This window comes from Sus scrofa, chromosome 9, assembly GCF_000003025.6.
Source record: "Sus scrofa isolate TJ Tabasco breed Duroc chromosome 9, Sscrofa11.1, whole genome shotgun sequence".
In the NCBI taxonomy this organism is placed as follows: Eukaryota; Metazoa; Chordata; class Mammalia; order Artiodactyla; family Suidae; genus Sus; species Sus scrofa.
This window is the reverse complement of record NC_010451.4, coordinates 123,270,196-123,289,430: the sequence shown is the minus strand read 5'-3', so window position 1 is coordinate 123,289,430 and position 19,235 is coordinate 123,270,196. Positions and strand designations below refer to the sequence as shown.

The 19,235-nt window shown below is 46.5% G+C and overlaps 1 protein-coding gene across 10 annotated transcripts in view; it reads right to left on the bottom strand.

Annotated features, from left to right (window-relative positions):
* Nucleotides 1–19,235, bottom strand: part of CACNA1E (calcium voltage-gated channel subunit alpha1 E) — a 490,987-nt gene that overhangs the window by 28,942 nt on the left and 442,810 nt on the right. For all 10 annotated transcript variants that reach the window (XM_021102616.1, XM_021102615.1, XM_021102620.1 and 7 more), the window contains 6 exons: nucleotides 18,785–18,895; nucleotides 14,737–14,820; nucleotides 13,830–13,955; nucleotides 10,074–10,139; nucleotides 5,406–5,497; nucleotides 4,706–4,871 (listed from right to left, as the gene is read on the bottom strand). In XM_021102616.1, coding sequence (XP_020958275.1) covers nucleotides 4,706–4,871; nucleotides 5,406–5,497; nucleotides 10,074–10,139; nucleotides 13,830–13,955; nucleotides 14,737–14,820; nucleotides 18,785–18,895 — 645 coding nt within the window. The remainder of the gene's footprint in view (nucleotides 1–4,705; nucleotides 4,872–5,405; nucleotides 5,498–10,073; nucleotides 10,140–13,829; nucleotides 13,956–14,736; nucleotides 14,821–18,784; nucleotides 18,896–19,235) is intronic.

The following is a 19,235-nucleotide window of genomic DNA, read 5'->3' as shown; positions in this document are numbered from 1 at the left end:
CTTAGAGCCGGCTGCAGGGCTTCCTGTGCGACCGTTTGAAACTGTTCATGGCTCTTAAGTGCTTCCAAGACCCTGTGCTCTCGCTTACTCATCTGACATTTATTGTGCACCTGCTGTTTTCTAGACAGAGCTCCAGGTGCTGGGGGTGGGAGAGAAGAAAGTTCTAGCTCAGCAGGGGTTCACTACATGTTGTTACATGAATATTCTTACAGACTTACTTAGTATTTAGCAGAGACTGTGATGGTTTGGAAACATACAAATATTAGAGACTTTAAAAAAAAATTTTTACAGCCATACCCAGGGCATACAGAAGTTCACCAGGCCAGGGACTGAATCCAAGCCACAGCTGTGACCTATACCACAGACGCAGCAGTGTCAGATCCTTTAACCCACTGCAGCACAGCGACTTTTTGTAAAAGCCACAAAAGAAGCATGTATAGTGGGGAAAGAAAGGCTTACCTTTCATATAATATTCACATCAGGAAAATTATTTATCGTTCGGTTTATCTTCATATTATTCATTTTTTAATTTTTTTTCTCAGCTATTAAAGAATGGCCTCTGTTTGGAACTTGTTTGGAGAACTGGGGATTTTTGAGGAAAGCATGAACCATCCTGTCTCTGGTCTGCTGTCCCACCCATCCTAGACTCAAGCTGCAACATCTCCAGCCTCCAGAATGGCCCCCCACATCCTAACCAGCAAGAACCAATCCCTTAATACCTATCCTGTTGTTCCTGTTTGTACTGAATTTATGGGTTTGGATACCACCAGACTCCCTGGTTTGTCTCAAGTCCAATGTCAAGGAGAGAGAGTTTCTGTCAGCAACCAAGGACCATTCTGTTCAGTCTTAAACAGGTTTTCTCTCTGATTACATGGCTTGTCCCTATACGCTGTACTCCTAAATGCACAGAGGTCTTAGTTACACCACCCCCTAGATTTTCTCTAATTGTTTAATATATTGTACAACAATGGACCCTGGAAGCTGTCTATCCATTTATTTTTATTTCAAACTTCTGAACAAAGAGCCAGCATTGACTTGAGCTCAGTGTTTGGTGAAATCTGAATGCAAATAAAATAAAAGCTAAAACCCCAAAACACCATCAACAAAAAGAATGTAAAAACCATGGCCAGCTCACAGGCCGTACAAAGACAGGTGGTAAACTGGATGTGGCCTGGATTTAGCTATAGCTTTCTGAGCTCTCATCTAGATTATGTGGGAGGCAACAGGAACCACTAGTTTAAACTAGGAGAGAGACCAAGGGCTATGTGCCTTAAAAAAGAACCCTTGGTAGCCATGTGGGAAGCAGGCAGGAGACCAGGGGGAGAGTTTACGGTGCTCCTGAGTCAGGCCAGTGTCAGGACAGCACCTAGATAAAGAGTTAGAGGAGGCAGACTCAAGGCCTTGCCCAGAGCGAACAGCGCTGCTTTGCTGCTTCCCGGCTGCCCAGCACCCACTTACTACGCTTCCGGTCTCTCGGGGACACAGCCTTCGCCTGTTGCCAGTTCATATGGTTTGGCGGGGCACTGCCCATAACCCAGACCTCGACCTGCCACTGAATCCCATCCTCTTGGGCCACAAAGGCTGGCGATCCAATCAAAGCCAATAAAATGGCATTGAATCCTCCGCGCAAGAGACTAGGTGGGGCATGAAGGTGTGGGGACCGGGGTCCAGGGCTTCTGCTATAGTCGTGTTGGAGCCAAGAGCTGGGGGCGTGGGAGATAAGAGCTCACGTGGAAAAGCCTGGGGAAGAGATCTGTCAACAGAGGAGGAAACCTGGTCCTGGGCATGTCATCTGAGCCCCAGATGAAGGTGGCTTAAGCCTGTCCTGCCAGACTCTGTGTTGATATGAGCTGCTAAAATCCCTTTTTGCTTAGGTTGGATGCAGCTGGACTTTCTGTCCCTTGCAAGTGAAAGAGTCTTGCCTGACAGGGAGGAACCAGCTGTGAGGGTGAGCAAACAAGAGCCTCTGCTGCCCATTCCCAGGTTAAGTGGCTGGCTGGGGGGAGGGGCCAGAGTTGCAGACAGGATACGGGAGCCTTCTCTGCAACACAGAGACTGCTGGCTGCATCCCAATGACCAGTCTCCTCTCTTCCTTCCTTCCTCCATTCCAGAGCCTAGCGTGTAAGTGGGTGCCTGGAGGTCTGGCTGTCCTCTTACCCAGAGGCTGAGGCTCACTCCCTGGAGGTGAGGGAGCAGATGGAGAGAAGGCGTCTGGGGCACTAGCCACTCCGTGCAGCCACCATAACAAGCCTGCACTGCCTTCCTCCAGACTTTGCTGACATGCCAGGAAAAGAAACATCCCTCTTGGTTAAGCCACTGTTATTTGAGCAGTTCTGTTTCATGCAGCTGAACCCAATCCTAGCAAGGGCTTTTCTTTCAGTTGCTGAGAGGGGAGCTCCAGTGAATGTATTCAATCACCGTCCAGGTTAGAAGAGGTTTTTTCATATACAATCATCCCATGGTACCTGTGGGGAATTAATTCTAGGACTTTTCCAGACACTCAAATCTGCAGATGCTATAGTCCCTTATGTAAAATGGGGTTGTCGTATTTGCATATAACCTAGGTATATCCTCTTGTATACTTTAAATCATCTCTAGATTATTTACAATACCTAATATGATGTAAAGGCTATGTAATAGTTGCTGGTATGTGGAAAATTCAAGTTTTGACATTTTTCAATCTGAGGTTGGTTGAAGCCACACATGTGGACCCAGCAGACAGGGCTGATGGTATAAACACATTTTCCTTATATTCCTTTTGGGATACCTATTATTCATGTTAACAGAAACTATTTGTATTATTGCTTTCTATTTGCATCATCTTTTATAGTGTGTGCATTCACACCTCTAAGACATTTTAGTGCTTTTTTTGTGAGGCAGGTTTAATTAACATCAGCCCTTGAAGGACACAAGCACTTCCCATACACATTTGTATTCTTAGCTCCAAGCACACGGCTGGACACAATCACAGCACATTGCTAAATCTTCTTAGAGGGACTGCATGGAGTTGAGAAGCTGTGTAACTTGCCCAAGGTCACAGAGTCAACGTAGGGCTGAACTTTGAAAGCAGATCATCTCATACTGAATACAGCCTCTTTAAAAATAACATTAATGTGAATTATGCAGTACCTTCCATCTCAAAATTCTTAAAGTTCCGTTATGGTCTCTAATTAATTTTCCAGTTATAGCTTGGGTTTCTTTTAAAATATTTATTATTAAATACTTAAGCGATGTAGGATCCGACCGCAGTGTCTGCATGCCCGTCTATACGCTTCACTTCCCTCATTCAGAGCACTGATGACAGAAGGACAGAAGGACAAGACACTCACTGCCGGTTTACCCCAGAGCCTAGCTCAGTGCAAGCCTTTTAAGAGCCACTCAGTAAAAATGTGCTCAAAGTGCTGAATACAAGAACAAATCCATAAAACACTCTGGGTTCTATCATCATCCTTCATTTCCTTTTGGTTATTTTCACCATATGTCGTACTTCCCTATTTATAAATAAAATGACGTTTTGGGTTTTTTCATTAAAAAATCGTTCACATCCATGAGAAGGACATGTATTAAAAGACATGTATTAGCTCACTGTATGGATACCATGCTTAGCATCAAGAACTTTTTCTTCCCATTTTGCCGAGGCTACAAAAGGGAAGGTGCCTTGGCTAAGGCTAGAACAGCAACAAAGCCAAGGCCACACAGTGGGTTCCCCCAGTCCCCGTGACTTCAACTTACCAGCCCCTCTTCCCAGTTTATCTGTAAGCCACTTCCCTAAACCTGACAGGTGGACTGTGGAAAGTCTCTTTGGGATCACTTTAAAGAGGCACAACTGCCTGGACACGGGACAGTTCCCTGTCATGACCAGCTGTGAAGCCAACCACTTTTAAGTGGCATTGCTTTAGTTTTAGATTTTTGTGCAGCCAGTGGCATTCGCAGTGAAGCTGAGCTGAGGGACACTGGGGTGGCCAGGAACACCAGACTGAGCCTTTGAATGACCTGGGAGCGCCTTGCCCATCATTCTGTTTATCGCCACTTGTGCAGGGTAGAGACGGCTGGATGCTGCGGTGCTGAGTCATGCTTTCTCCCAAAGAAAGAAAGAAGACCCCCCCTCCCTCCCAGGGCGTCTCATCATTTTATAGGTGGGTGAGCTCCACCTATATGATTCAATATTTACCGATGCCCAAAGCAATCATATCCTTTATGTCTATCCAGCTGGCCAACTGCCATCAAACGTAATGACACAAGAGAGAACTGAATCTATTACACTGTCTTCATCCTGCTCTTACTGACACTGTCCCCTGCATCGTTTCAGGGAACCTTTCTCAAACAGTTCAAAGGTCTCCACAGAGAGATGAGAGATGCTTAGCCCTGCTTGTAAGAGAAAAATACTGGAGGTAGAGAAGAAAAGGGTTTACTCTGGGTCACATTTCACGTGAGAGTCGATGCTCCATTCACTGAACCCCCATCCCCTCGTCACCTCTATTCACAGTCCTTCCCTGGAAGCAGCAGGGACGTTTCTCAGCCACAGGACATCACCCACCAGGTGTCTGAGTCTGATGAGCATCCTGGCCTCATCCCTCTGGGTGTGCATGTGCCAGCACCCAGGGGCCGGAGCGTGGGATGGAACGGAACACCGAGGGGAGCCTCTTGCATCTGTCAGAGGGGTGGGCTGGGCCACCTCTCAAGCCAAGGGCACCCTGTGGCTCACCAAGAAGGAGCAGAAGAAGATGAAGGAGACAAAGTAAACGTAGGCCAGGTCGGTGCCGCAGCGCTCACTCTCGCTCTGCCCTGACGGGGCGGTGGTGTCGGGCTCACAGCCTTTCTCCCCGAGACACGACAGCATTATCTCCTGCCAGGCCTCGCCCGTGGCGCTCCTGAGCCCAAAAGACAGCACGGTGAGTAGCGGCAGGTCTGTGTGTCCGAACCTCTCCCTGGCCCCCGTTCCCCAGCCCCTTTGCCCGCCCGAGGCTCCTTCGGTGTCCACTTCGCTGCTCCCTAGTGCTTCCACCCTGGGATGGAGAGTGCCAGCGAGCGGGCTCTGGGCTTCTGCCCCCTCATCCACTGCTTCTCCAGCCTGTGTTGACAGAGCAGTGGGTCTCTCTCTGACCCCACGTAAGCCTGGCCATCCGTGCTTTCCGCCTTGACATGGAATCTGCTCTGAACCCTTCCCCGCTCCTTCTCCCTCTCGGAGCCCTGGATGACGTGCTAAGGTGCAAACTGACTCATAAAGCAAAGATGTGGAGGAAACATCCTAAGGTCATCAGAGCAGTTCTGGGGGCCCCACCCCTCACCGGCACCCCAGTGTAGATCGTCACGGGAGCAGGGCACGCAGCGCAAAGGGACAACGGGGAACGGGAGGAAGAGGCAGGCTGACTCTGCCTCCCTCTTACAGTTACATATCCAGGTACCTGAAGAGTAGCATCAGGGACCCAAAGAAACTCCGGAAGTTGTTGTGCCGGTTGATGTGACTCTCCTCATCCAACTTTATGTTTCCAAACACCTGGATGAGAAAAACAACAGAAGGACACGAGTATTACTGAGCGGGGGATGTGTCCAGCACATGCTAGGAGATGCACGTGCAGGGCTGGCGAATTCACACGCATGCCTCCTCCTGGTGGCCTGGCCCTGACGCAGACAACTCCAACCCAGGATGGCTGGTAGACTCCACTTGCTTGGTCTGATACATGGGAAGCGTTCTCTTCTCCAACGAAGCAAAGAGGACGAAGACGAGTGCTTGCAAGGACCACGGAAGGCAAGATCTTTGGAAGTCATTCTGCTTAGATGTCGTTCCTCCCACACCTAATTTGGTTTTTTTATTGCTATGCCACCTCTGCACCATGTACTCGCCATGGTCCTTAGCAGGCTGTCAAAGGCATTACGCCGTAATAGGAGGGCACGAGCTACCCTCCTTTCTGTCTCAGCTGGTGATGATGAGAACATGTGTTATTTGTGGGAGATGTGATTTATCCCTTAGGCAGATGGCGCCCTGGAATTTGCAAGAGGTTTAAGTCAGACAGGGGCATCCCTATTTTCCTTGAATATGTTCCCATCCAGATGGTCCCATCTCAGAAGTTTGATGCATCTGTAATCCAGGATCCATGAGGATAAGCACACACCAAGTTCAGGCCAAAAGGATGAGGAAAGTCAGGCAAACTGGATGCTTGGAAGAGGAAAAAGAAATTGGGTTTGGGCAGATCTGGTTACAGAGTCAGTTTACTACTCATCTGCTACTGATTGCTGAGCTCAGAATATGGTCACTGTACACATTCAAATGAAAAAAGAGGGACAACCCAGAGATCTCTATCCACAGTGAATGCTGACCTTGCCTCTGGACAGACACAGTGCTGTCCAGAGGCAAGGTCAGCCCCACGTCTCTTTAGATGGGAAGGGTGCCCTCACCTGCACTTTCCTCCCCATCAACGTTTCAGATCTCTGGATCCACTTTCCCAAGTTGATGTTTGATCAACTGAAAGCTTACAGGTCACAGTTCCAGCCTTTTGAGATAATTTTTAGCCTGGATTTAACATGCTTCAGCTTATCTAATATGTGCTCAATGGAACATGCTTTTCCCCCAACAGTGTCTGGAATGTGCAATTGAGGAACAGTCTCTGCTATTTTGCTCTCATAACTCCCACTGACACCTGCTTGGGGAATTTGTTCTCAATGCAGTTTTTTAAAACCTAAATACTACTTGTCTCTCAGGGGAGAATGGGGGTGGCCAGCCTCACAGCCCTGGGAAAAGAGGGAAGGAGGAAGATATGAGGGTTCAGGGCTCCCAATCAGACAAACAGCACTGAAAAAAATCCCACCCAAATGATCCACTCTAGTTCTGGACATGCCAGGCGAAGACTGTCAAACACTCTTGCCCCTATCTCGTGTTCTTACCTCCGCCCTCTTCACCCTCCTAATACAGAACCCAAGATCTATCCCTGATTCACCGCAAACACACAGCATACAGTGCTTTCCCTCCCCAGAACACTCCTGAAGCCATCATTAGTTGTCCTTATGATTTTCTTACTCTGTCCAGTCATGAGCTTGCTGGAGGGTGCACGGTGATTTGACAAAAGTTAATGTGTGTGATAGTGAAGGAACTCAAAGCCAAAAATGTACATTTATTATGAAGGTGGTCTTTAACTTTTTTCATCCTTTTTTAGCTTTTCACCTGGTTCTTGTCATTAACCCATATCTCCTACATCAAAAGGAAAGGCTATGGAAGAGAAGAAAGGTATGCTGAGACCCATCAGAAAAGTTAATGAAAGTATAATGGAAAATATTAAATCCATTTTCACTTGGGATCACAGAACTTTAGAGCTAGAAAGGACCCATAAATCTCTCTCTCCATCTCCTCTACTTCACTGATGATGCTGCTCAGGCTCAGAGAGGTTCAGCGACTTGATCAAGTTTGCAAAGCTGGTCAGTGGTGGAGCTGAGGCTGAAAGCCTCACCTCCTCATGACCTGTAGCCCCAGGGCTCCTTCCCAAACACAGCAAGTTACTGCTTCCTTCCATCTTTAGATTTCTCTGCAAAGCTCTCTTTTCCAAGAAGCCCTTAAAAGTTCAAAATAACTTTCTTCTCATAGATCCATCCTGTTGCTCTTTATGTCTTTCCACTGTTTGTCTACTCTCCTCTTGCTTTTCTGTTTGTATGGATCCCTCTGCTTTGTTATGACTATATGAGACACAACCTTTCTTTCTTTCTTTCTTTTTTATTTTGTTTTTTAAGGCCACACCCATGGCATGTGGAAGTTCCCAGGTTAGGGGTCAAATGGGAGCCGTAGCTGCCGGCGTACACCACAGCCAAAGCAACGCGGGATCCAAGCTGTGTCTATGACCTACACACAGCTCACAGCAATGCCAGATCCTTAACCCCACTGAGCAAGGCCAGGGATTGAACCTGCATCCACATGGATACTAGTTGGATTCGTTTCTGCTGAGCCACAATGGGAACACCCTATATGACACACAACCTTTCTAGTTACAAGCTAGCTGTGTTTTGTGCATGGTGTGGGGTCTCTGGCATGGGCCAGGATGAAGATGTCCAGCTAAAGTTAAGTCACCGTTTCAGATCTCTGGATCCACTTTCCCAAGTCGATGTTTGATCAACTGAAGGCTTACAGGTCACTATTCCAGCCTTTTGAGATAATTTTTAGCCTGGATTTAACATGCTTCAGCTTATCTAATATGTGACAGGATTTCCACCCCTGTCTTGGTGGAATGGAAATAGTGCTCTTATTTTTTGGAAATAAGACTAAAGGCAGTAACACATTACACATCACAGTGATTGTAAATGTCACAATTTCACAACTGAAGAAGTTCTACCTGCCACTAAAGGGTTAAAGAAACATTCATTTGCTGTTGGCAGGAGGAGAGACAGGGCGGAGCACATGAAGGACAGAAGGAACACAGACTGTGGATCAGACAGAGCTGAGGTTAAGTTTCAGCTCTCTCAATTACTATCTGAGATCTTGAATGTGTTACAAGTTACTTAGCTATGCTAAGCATGAACAGAGACAACGAGACCCACCAATAAACATTTTCACATCACTCCTGAATATACTGGTTATGTATCTTGTGTGTGGTATATGTGTGGGAGAGAGAGGGAGAGAAAGGGAGGCAGGACTGGATAAGAACTTCTATTTAGCACAGTGTCTGTAACCCTCAGGGATTCCAGCGATGGAAAATAATATTATCATCATTGGTAGTATTACTTGCAGGTTAGTATTAGAGATGGTGTTAGTTTATTTTGCTTGAAGATGAAAAGGGGATAAAAGCTATTTTAAGCATGGGCAAAAAACAAACAAACAAAACCTCCTTAATCAAGTTTCATTTGGCTGTCCAAGAACATTTTATTTCTAGAGTCGAATATCTTCGAGTTATAAGGGACTTACTAGAAGTCATCAAGCCAATCTTCAGCTTCCAATACACCCCCGACACCATCATTAAAGCTCTAAGGAAACATCCTCCATGAAGAAGAACTCATACTTCTCAACCACGTCTCGCACTTTTTGACACCTGACATTCTATTGTATTTCTGGAGAACAAAAACTCTCCGGTAATGGGATTAGAAGATGAACAAAATTAGGAAATGCAGGTAAGAGAGAGGAGTGAAAGGAAGACGTTTCAGAGAAGCTCTGGAAAGGGCTGCTGACACAGCGAGCCTGGGGGATGCGTGCAGTGGCTCCAGATGGCAGGCACCATGGAAAAGGCAGCTGGCAGGCCAAAGGAGCCAGACTGCCTGACTGCAGGAGACTGCCACTTGGCTGAGGTCCTATGCTGGGGTTTAGCCTCCATATCTCCAAATCAGAAAGTTAGCTCTTGGAGCCCAGCAGGGAGCCTGTGTAACCAACGAGGCAGGTTCATGGGATGTGCTGCTGATTGTTTACAGTAGGAGTTCACCCACCACAAAGGACAGTCACCTTTGAAAGATCTTTCGGCCTCTTCTGCTCAACGGGCCTCTGGTTACCTGCATATGTACCCAGAGCAGGAATGTCATCCATTTCTCAATTCCAAAACTGGGAAGGCTCGGATAACCAAGGAGAACTGTCCAGCAAGCTGCATGGTCCTTTGAGAGGAATCAGCTGGAATGTGGCCTTTGGGTTTCCCTAGGAACCCTGAGTTATCCTGAGGAGTGGGTCTTAAGGCATAAATCTCAGCCATTTGGGATGTAACTTCACACATTCTGTGTCACTGTTTACAGGGGAACAACCACTTGACCCTTTTTTAGGTCTGGCTCAAATATAGGAGGATCCCGAGATAAGGATCATCATGACCTCACCCTCTCCTTAGTCTCACAAGGGACCCCTCTCGCTAAGGAGAAGGGTGTTGAGTCCAGCTGCTTGTGAGGCAGCACCACGATCTGACAACCTCAGAGGAAGCCCCCTCTCAGACCACCCCCAGCACCTGGGCTACGATGCACATGTGAATTCCCAAGGTCACATTCCAACAAGATCTTGAAAGCGAGCCTCTGGGCAAAAAGAGGTTCTTTAAAGCACCTTCAATCCTGTGCGCTCAGGTTGGAAAGCCAGAAACAATCTGGGTGACAAGTGTCCCCCTCTGGCCCCTGATGCACCTGCTCACCTGCATTCCGATGATGGCGTAGATGAAGAAAAGCATGGCAATCAGAAGGCAGACGTAGGGGAGGGCCTGGAAGGAACACAGAGACATGACCATGAATTTAGAGAGCAGCAGCTCCAGGGTCCACCACCTACATCACGGGCTGTACAGGAACTCTGCCTCTGAGACTGACGTCAGCACAGGGGTAGGATTCTATTCCTTGGGGATGTTCTATTGTGGGGTTCCATACTTTTGCAGATATCCATGTCCTCTGACAGGTATGTAAGCTGTGGCCTCGGAGAAGCTTGTAATTTCTCCTCTGTTGAGAATACTCCCTGACTCAGAAATGTGTGGACCAAATCTCCAAGGGAGAGCCGGAAAAACTTCCTGGGCTTGGGATTCACCCAGTTCTGCACGCTGAATATTAATAACCTGGGCAATTGTGATGCCATTTACACTGCAAGCATCTAGCTTTGGCTCCCAAAGCCCTGTATTACCCTTCCCACCACCTCTCTCAATGACGAGATCATAACTGTAACGCAGCATCTGGAAGCTAAACGAGATGGCTGGGGTCTCCATTGTTGGTCAGTTCCTAGAAGGATCCTTTGAGCGCTGAGGAAACATCCTTTTCCAATGTTTAAGCCTCCTGACCTTTCGTTCTGTGTCGCAAAAAATTCCAAAAAGCCTTTCAAAATGTGAGCCACCACAAAACCATTCCATGAAGCCACGCGGTGTGAAATTCCATGACTTGCAAGCTAACTGCCACTCTGGGATGACAGCACTTTAATTGTGGGGTTGGAGGGGGTGAGGGGTGGAGATGAGAGGCAGGGAGCTGCCCTTGGTGGCTGGGAGAGGTGGGAGACACAGGGCAGTTGGGCTTGGGGCCAGGACGAGCACTAGAATTCCATGGGGCTCTTGGCACTGATGATGGGAGCCCTCCTCCTTTACCTCCCAGGGAGGCTTCCTGGCAGTTAGTGCAACTGTGAGCCTCCACTCTCTCCTGTGTGTGTACAGCACGAATCCCAGGAGAGCAATTGCAGGCTTTCAGACTGCACGAGCTGGGCAGAGCTTACCAACAGAGCTAAGTAAATGAAGAGCCCTGGGAGACTTTTACAACTTGAATGAAGAATAACATTAAAACACAAGTGAAAGTTGCTGGGAGGGTCTTCTCTCCAATGGAGTGCTGATTCCCAAGACCTGTGGGAGGAGCGGCTGCATTTCGAGGGGGACTGTGAAGATACCCTCTGCTGAAAGCAGACAGAGCGGAGGCAGGTGTCTGGCCTCCTTCTGTCCCCTGCTACCATTTACTTCCTGCCCTTGTTCTACCTTCTTCATTCTCACCTCTTTAGTCCCTAGACCACCTCTCCCCACCCCCAGCTTTGGGAGAGGACCAAAGAGTCCTCCTGATCTCTTCTTGTCATGTTATCAATTCCAACACAACATAAGTGGAAGAAAAAGAACTGAGGAGGGGTCAGTGGTGGAGAACTGGATGATGCTGAGGGTGGAGGGGCTAGGTAGAAGCAGGGGCAACGCTATTTACATGGTGAGACCCTCTGCCATGTGTTAAACCAAGGCCAAGAAAACAACTTCTACCCTGTGTCCCAGGGCTGCTCCAAAAATGAAGCACCCATCCATCACTGGGTCACCTGGAGGCAGAGTCACCTGATGTCACTGTTCTCTCTCTATTCAAGCCAACCATTTGGCCATCAACTTTTGACATGCTTTTCTTTGCCCTCGATACTATACAGTTTTACAGAGAATTGGTGATCATGATAATATGACAGGCTGACACCTTTAGAGACTCCCTAACAACTGTGACTTCTTGGGCAGGCTTCTAAAAAAAAGATTGTAAGAGTATCTTGTGTTTCAAATTCTAAATCCAGATTCACCTGAGACTCAAGTGGTAAATTCTTACTAAGGTGTTTCGATTTCTCCTCTGTCATTTAGCTTTGGAAAAACAGTTTTCATTGAGGTGAGGCCTCTGTGGGAGTTATCACACCACACAATTACTCTAAACACAATAAAAATGTCAAGGTTGCTCGCAGGAACCTAAACATCCTTACAACTGGTCTCACATCTCAAATCCCCGGGGCCTTGATGGAGAGATAAATCAGTGAGGATGGCGTGGGGCGAACTCCCTTTCAAAGGAAGAGAAACCAAGAATTCACTGACATGCCTTCTTTAGTTCAATCTGTAATTAAAATATAGAAATGATTAAAATCAAGGCAATTCAGAGAATTCATGAGTTCTCATCATAGAGTCAATCCCATCAAATTTATTTTTAAAACACATTCACTGAAAAACTTTTTTTTATAAGAGGAAGACAACAGGCTTTTGAACAACATTGATGCCTCCCAAACCTTAAAACCAAACTAATTATGATATTTGCTAGAGCATGAGGATATTTTTAAAAATTTTTAAAAATTAAAGTATAGTTGATTTACAGTGTTGGACCAATGTGTGCTCTACAGCAAAGTGACCTGGCCAGACATATTTATACCTTCCCTTTCTTAAATTATCTTTCATCATGGTCTATCCCAAGAGACTGGATATAGTTCCCTGTGCTATACAGTAGGACCTCATTGCTTGTCCATTCTAAGTGTAATCGTTTGAATCCACCAATCTCAAACTCCTCGGCCATCCCACTCCCTCCCCCACTGCCTTGGCAACTATAAGTCTGTTCTCCATGTCTGTGAGGCTGTTTCTGATTGTAGATAGGCTCCTTTGTGCCATATTTTAGGTTCCACATATAAGCGATGTTGTATGGTATTTGTCTTTCTCTTTCTGACTTAATTCACTCAGTATGAGAATCTCTAGTTCCAACCATCTTGCTGCAAATGGCATTATTTTGTTCCTTCTATGGCTGCGTAACATTCCATTGTATATATGTGGCACATCTTCTTAATCCATTCATCTGTCGTTGGACATTTAGTGCTGCTATGAACATACGGGTGCATGGATCTTTTTGAATTTTAGTTTTGTCTGGATATATACCCAGGAGTGGGATTGCTGGATCATATGGTAGCTCTATATTTAGTTTTCTTCGGAACCTCCATACTGTTTTCCATTTGTGAAGATACTTAAATATGTCTGGAAAACTTCTTTAACTGGAAGTCTCTGCCATTAAGTAGATCTCAGGTATCAATTTTTAACTTGTATCTATGACATATCACCTCTGCACAGCCCCATGAGACCATTCAAAAGCAGCTCACCATATCAACCTTGCCCAGACATCATATTAATTTGTAGGACACAAAGGTGACCATTAGCATGCTATATATTCTGTGATTCAGGAAATAGACATGAATGATGATATGGGTAGGTCTGGTGCGACTCCTCTTGGTAGAAAACACAGCTCCAGGAGTGCTTTGAAGAACTGTGCTGTGCAATAAGCCACAGATGAACCCCTGAAAATGCAGAGGATGTGTAACTTCAGGTGGCTGGCTCTGTCTGTGGCCGGGATTGCTCAGAGCATTTTGGAATAACCTAGGAGGGAGCCCACTGCACAAAACAAGCCCCCTGCCTTGGTGGTCAGAGAAGATAAGTGAGCTACAAGTTGAGGTGTTTTTCTAGAATGAGATTTTAGCTCATCAGTCATAAGCTGACGGCTGCCTGGTTGAGCTGCGCTGTAACTACGAACAGCTATGTCCTTTGAATGTTTCTGATGACACCCATTCCCAGGGGTGAGTGAACTTGTGAAATGATGCCACATCACCTGTGTGCTGTCTGATACGACAGGACCACCTCAACCCTCAGACAGAAGGGGCCGGAGCCGCCTACCTTAAAGGACTGTACAAAGGTCCACAGTAAAATCCGGATGGTGTAGCCCTGACGCAGGAGCTTGATGAGGCGGGCAGCTCGGAAGAGCTTCAGAAAGCTCATGTTGAAGCCACTGGTGTTCACCAGCTGGTGGACCAAAAGGAAACATATAATTAGTGACATTATGGTCATTTAGAAAATCTAAGCACTAGTATTTGTGAATTTATCCCACATTCAGCTCAAAAATTAAACATGGATTCTGTCTTTCAGTTGGAAGCCCATCTCCAGCTTATGGGCCAGTGAGGCTGGACCATCTCTCAGAGCCTCCGCAGGTCTGCCCTCTATTGCCAGGTAGGAAGGTCTGAGGTATCCCAGGAGGGTGCCCTGCGCACAACTGATAAAACTGGCCGCCCCGGTCTTCTATGAGTGGTCCTAACTCTGCACTCCAGTGCCAGCGGGCAGACCTAATAATCCCCCTGGCACATGATGGTCCCCCAGTATTCAGAGTTGTGATGAGCTCTCCGAGTCTGCTTTAGGATGAATCATTTCAGGGAAACAGTTCAGGGCTAACAATTTTGAGAATGAAGACCTGTGCCTTTTCTGTATCTGCCAAAGAATCTAGCAGAACACTGAACACTCGGTCTCTCCTAGGGGCCGTTATCTCACTGATCCCATTAGATGGCTGCTGTCTGAGTCTGGCAAAGGGGACCAAGCCTCCCATGAGACTCAGTGCCATCCAATGTTCCTCTTTTACTGCAAAAGCTCGGGAGTGAGGAAGTGAATAGGGGGCTGAAGATTTGGTTGAAGGAGCTGAAGATGGACTGAATGTACAGAGCCAATCCCAAACCCCCAGTTCATTCTGTGGAGGATTTTTTTCAAATGCGACTCCAGGGCCAAGCTTAAGGAGAAGGGTCTAGGAACCATTCACCTTGCTGTCTGTCAGAATAATTTCTGTGATGCTCCCAATCACGGTGATGAAGTCGAAGATATTCCAGGTGTCTCGGAAATAGTTCTGCCAAGTGAATTCAGTCAGGAGCACATCGGGAAAAGGAAAAAGGACAAGAAAACAGGGAAAAAATGGAGACGAGGCATCTTTCTTTCTACGACCTTGTCCCTTGGAATTAAAACTTGTCAATTCAAGTACAAGTGCATCCTAACTTTGGCTTTAGTTCCTTATTTCTAACCAGACATGCAATTTCTCCTTCACTAATTTAAGAATTTCTTGAGAGTTCCCATCGTGGCACAGCAGTAACGAATCCGACGAGGAACCATGAGGTTTCAGGTTCGATCCCTGGCCTCGCTCAGTGGGTCAAGGATCCGGTGTTGCCGTGAGCTGTGGTGTAGGTCATAGACGCAGTTTGGACCTGGTGTTGCTGTGGCTATGGCGTAGGCCTGCAGCTATAGCTCCAATTAGACCCCTAGCCTGGGAACCTCCATATGCCACAGGTGTGGCCGTAAAAAGACATGATTAAAAAAAAAAAAAAAAGAATTTCTCACTTGAGAAGTAGTTTCATCACTATTTGGAGACCTGTTTTTGAAGCTGTCGCTAAAAAGCTCCATAAAAAACATGTAAGATTTTTAATGTAATATTACATTAAAAACATGTAAGAAAGAAATTTGTGGTCACCCACATTCTGAAGTCTGAAAAAGAAAGATCATCACTGTCAGCTACGAGATAATATAATTATTTACAATATTACTCTGAGGTTTTCTGTAACTTTTGAATTATTTATATAGCATCATATAACCCCATAAATATACAGTTCTGACTTTCAACTGACCGTGAACGCCACAGAAGATGTCCTACGTAACTAGAGATCAAAGATGCGCTGAAAGTCTCTTCCTAGCCTTTCCCATGAAACCTTTTCAAGCCAACCTTGGATGGGCATGAGGATGAACAAGCTCATCTTTCCTCTTGTTCTCTGCCCCGTTACACCTGTCCAGGAGGTGTAACTAAATGAGCCACAAGGAAGCAATAATAACATTTGAGGGTTGAAGGAGACGAAGTGGCAAAAGACCTGGATGATGCGCCAAAGAGATAATGTCCCAATTAACAGAGAGAGTGGGCTCTGCTCCCATCTCCAGGATTCAGGTGAACACAGACCTTGGCTATATCCCATAGAGGAAACCAAACACCTGGGTTTCCAAACACAGGACCCACGTGGGCAGCACCTTGTGTAAGAGCCCCTCAGAGCGCTGCAGAAGTAACTTTCTCCATCCCCACAGCTGGCATTAGCGACTCTTTACTACACATGCCAGATTCTGGTCCAGGCCCTTCCTTGGCATTCTTTCAGTTCATTGATTCCTCGCATGGATGCTATAAATAGGCAGTGATAAACACCTCATGTTCATAAAACACTCAGTGGCAGGGCTGGCAGAAGAGTGGGGAGAGAGATGCAATAGGGAAACGGAGCAGAGGGAGGAGGGATGTGTACGAGCCCTTACGAGGGACTAGATGCCTTAGGTCTCCTCCATGGTTGGACACACACACACAGTATCTAAGGCTATAACGCAGCTATGGTGACCCTCCTTTTATTAACGGGAAAACTGAGCCTTAGAGAAGTCGGTCTAATTCCAAAGTCACAGGCACCTGCCAGGCACGTAGAGAAACGAGACACACAGCCTCACAAACTCACTTCTGTGAAGGACACGGACTGCTTCCGGAGTGAGGCCAAGTTGAGTCTCCATTCCTCAATTCTTAGGGCTGCCCTATTTCCAGCCTGGGATGAACTTCCTAATTCTTGGATAGGTCCCCATATGAGAGCTAGGATAGGAATACGAATCTAGGTCTTGGAGGACAAGCCCTGGATTCCAGTTGAGGCTGCTTTACGACACAGTATGGCAGACAAGTAGATTATGCTGGACAAAGTACGGGCTCCCAAGTCAGAAAGACCAGGATCCGAACACTGGCTCTGCCATTTAGTAATCTCATGCAAACTACGAACCTTCCAGAGCACCAGCTCATCCATAAAAGAAGAAAACTGTAATGCCCATCTAATAGAGCTATTTGGAAGCTAAAATAAATAGTACGTGAAGCATTTGGTACTTAGTAGACACCAACGTATGTTAATTCTCTCCCACTTTTTCCTTCTTCCTTCCTTTTTTATTCCCATTCCACATTCAAATTCTACTGCCTTTTATTGTGTAGTCTTCAAAAAGCAACAATTTTTCTGAGTTATATTTTCTCATTTAAAATAACAACAGGAGTTCCCTTGTGGGGCAGGGGGTTGAGGAGCTGGGGTTGTCACTACAGAGGCTTAGGTTGCTGCTGTGGTACAGGTTCAATCCCTGGCCCAGGAACTTCCACCTGCCATGTATATAGCTGATAAAATAAATAAATAAAGTAATAACAACAATAATAATAGTATCTGCCATGCCATGCATTTCAGAGTCCTCAAAACGATCTGACAAAACAGTATATATATTAGGCTATTCTGAAAATCTACAATACTATATCAATGAAAAGACTTATCTAAGACTAGTGGTACCTTTCATAGTGTGAAAACTTCTAGACCTTGAATGAAAATATGGGGGTGAGCGTGGGAAGGAGGCAGGCTTTGGGGCCAATCATCTAGTTAAGCTTGTCAACATGAATTCAGCATTCACCATAATTAGATGAAAAATTGAGGACTTAAGTGACAGACATGCAAATAATCAAGAGGCAGACAAATACTTTCCTTGTTGTGGCATCAGAGTGCCCCCCACTCCTGCTCCCCTTGCCCAGGGCTAGACAGTATTATAAAGGCATCTTGGTAGGTTTACCTTTTTCTTCCTCCAAGACTCAAAAGGGAATCAAACAACTAGCAATACAACCATTTACAATGGGTTCCCTTCAACTCTCCTCCCAAAACCATCACATCAGTGACTTTTCAAGGGACCCCCAGGAGAGCAGAAGCAACTCCCACCCTCAGCACGCACACTGATCAAGCCAAGGCCAGAGTCTCTGTTCAAGCTGCCACCAGACAAACCAAGTACTCAGATGACAAGCTAAGTGTCTCTTCTTGAGAGGGAAGCCATACACATATAGGATTTGAAACAGTAGCTCACACACTAAGTGTCAAACAGCTGTCAAGCGGCTTCATCTGCAACCCGCTGATCTCACTGTAAACACTGAGCCAAGGGTGGGGGTGGGGGGGTGCAAGGCGGGGGAGAGAGGATTATTCGGCTTAGAGGACACTGAAGCAAAGGGCTAGGTTTGCTTTATATTCTCCAGGGCAGGGGCAAGAATTTGCCAAACAACTGTAATTAGCAGTTGAGGAGAAGTCAAAGGAGAAGACATACCAGGAAGACTCATCTCAACCCTACCAAACCCAGTTCCAGAACCCCCCTCCCCAAACACACACACACACACACACACACACACACACACACACACACACACACACACACACACACACACACACAGCCACACACATTTCAAAGGTCATCAGCCTTTAGAGGCTTAAGTACTAAACATTTATTTTTATTGGCACAAATTACACGAAACGAAAGGGAGGAAGACAATTATCTATTATCTAGGTAAAATCTATTATCTGCTGTGTTTGAGGCTAAGAGGGTTAGATATTTTCCCACTTGAATTATAACATTTTAAACCTTGTACACGTCAACAAGCACTCAAGGTTTATCAGTCCGATCCTTGGTTTATTCCTCCTCAGCAAATCATTCTTACTAAATGTTCTAAGACCCAGTGATTGCCCCTGCTCGACTGCAGACAGAAATTGACAGGAGCAGAGCTGAGGGCTAGATGAGTGTAGGGCTGGGGGTCGGCTTCCCTTCGCCCTTTCTCCTAACATCCTGGCCCATCCTTGTGTCTCTTTGGCAGTTTACTGAGCAGTCACAACCAGCCCGTGATCAGAAGGGCAGGTGTGTGAACCACTGCTGGAATAGGAGGGACACTGCCTCCGAACAAAGGCTGGGGATGTACCCCCCCAAGAAATGAGGACAAGCATGATGCCAGGGTCAATTCCAGAACATACCAAGAAGCCAAAGGCAATGATCTTTAGGACACACTCCAGGGAAAACACCATGGTGAAGGCGATATTCAGGTACTTCAGGGCCAGTTCATATGTACAGGGAGCGGAATAGTACTGCCAGGGAGAGAAAAGAGGAGAGAATTAACCCCTAAAGGGGACAGTGGCATCCACATCCCCGAGGCTGGCCACCTCTCATCCCTGCCCTTGGGGGACATCCAGTGCATGATGAAGGGGGAGGGAGGACCATCCAGGACCAGAGGGGAGACGCGCACAGGCTATGCAGCAGGATGAAGCAAAGCAACACGCGTGAAAACTCCGATCATGCCCCACCCAAGTTACTGGGTGGCCAGTCTTCCCTAGAGAGGAAGGTAGGAAAGGCAGAAACATTTTCTAAAGTTAAGCCCTTTACCAATTAGTATGAAATAACACCAAACTCCTTCCAAAACTTTGTGAC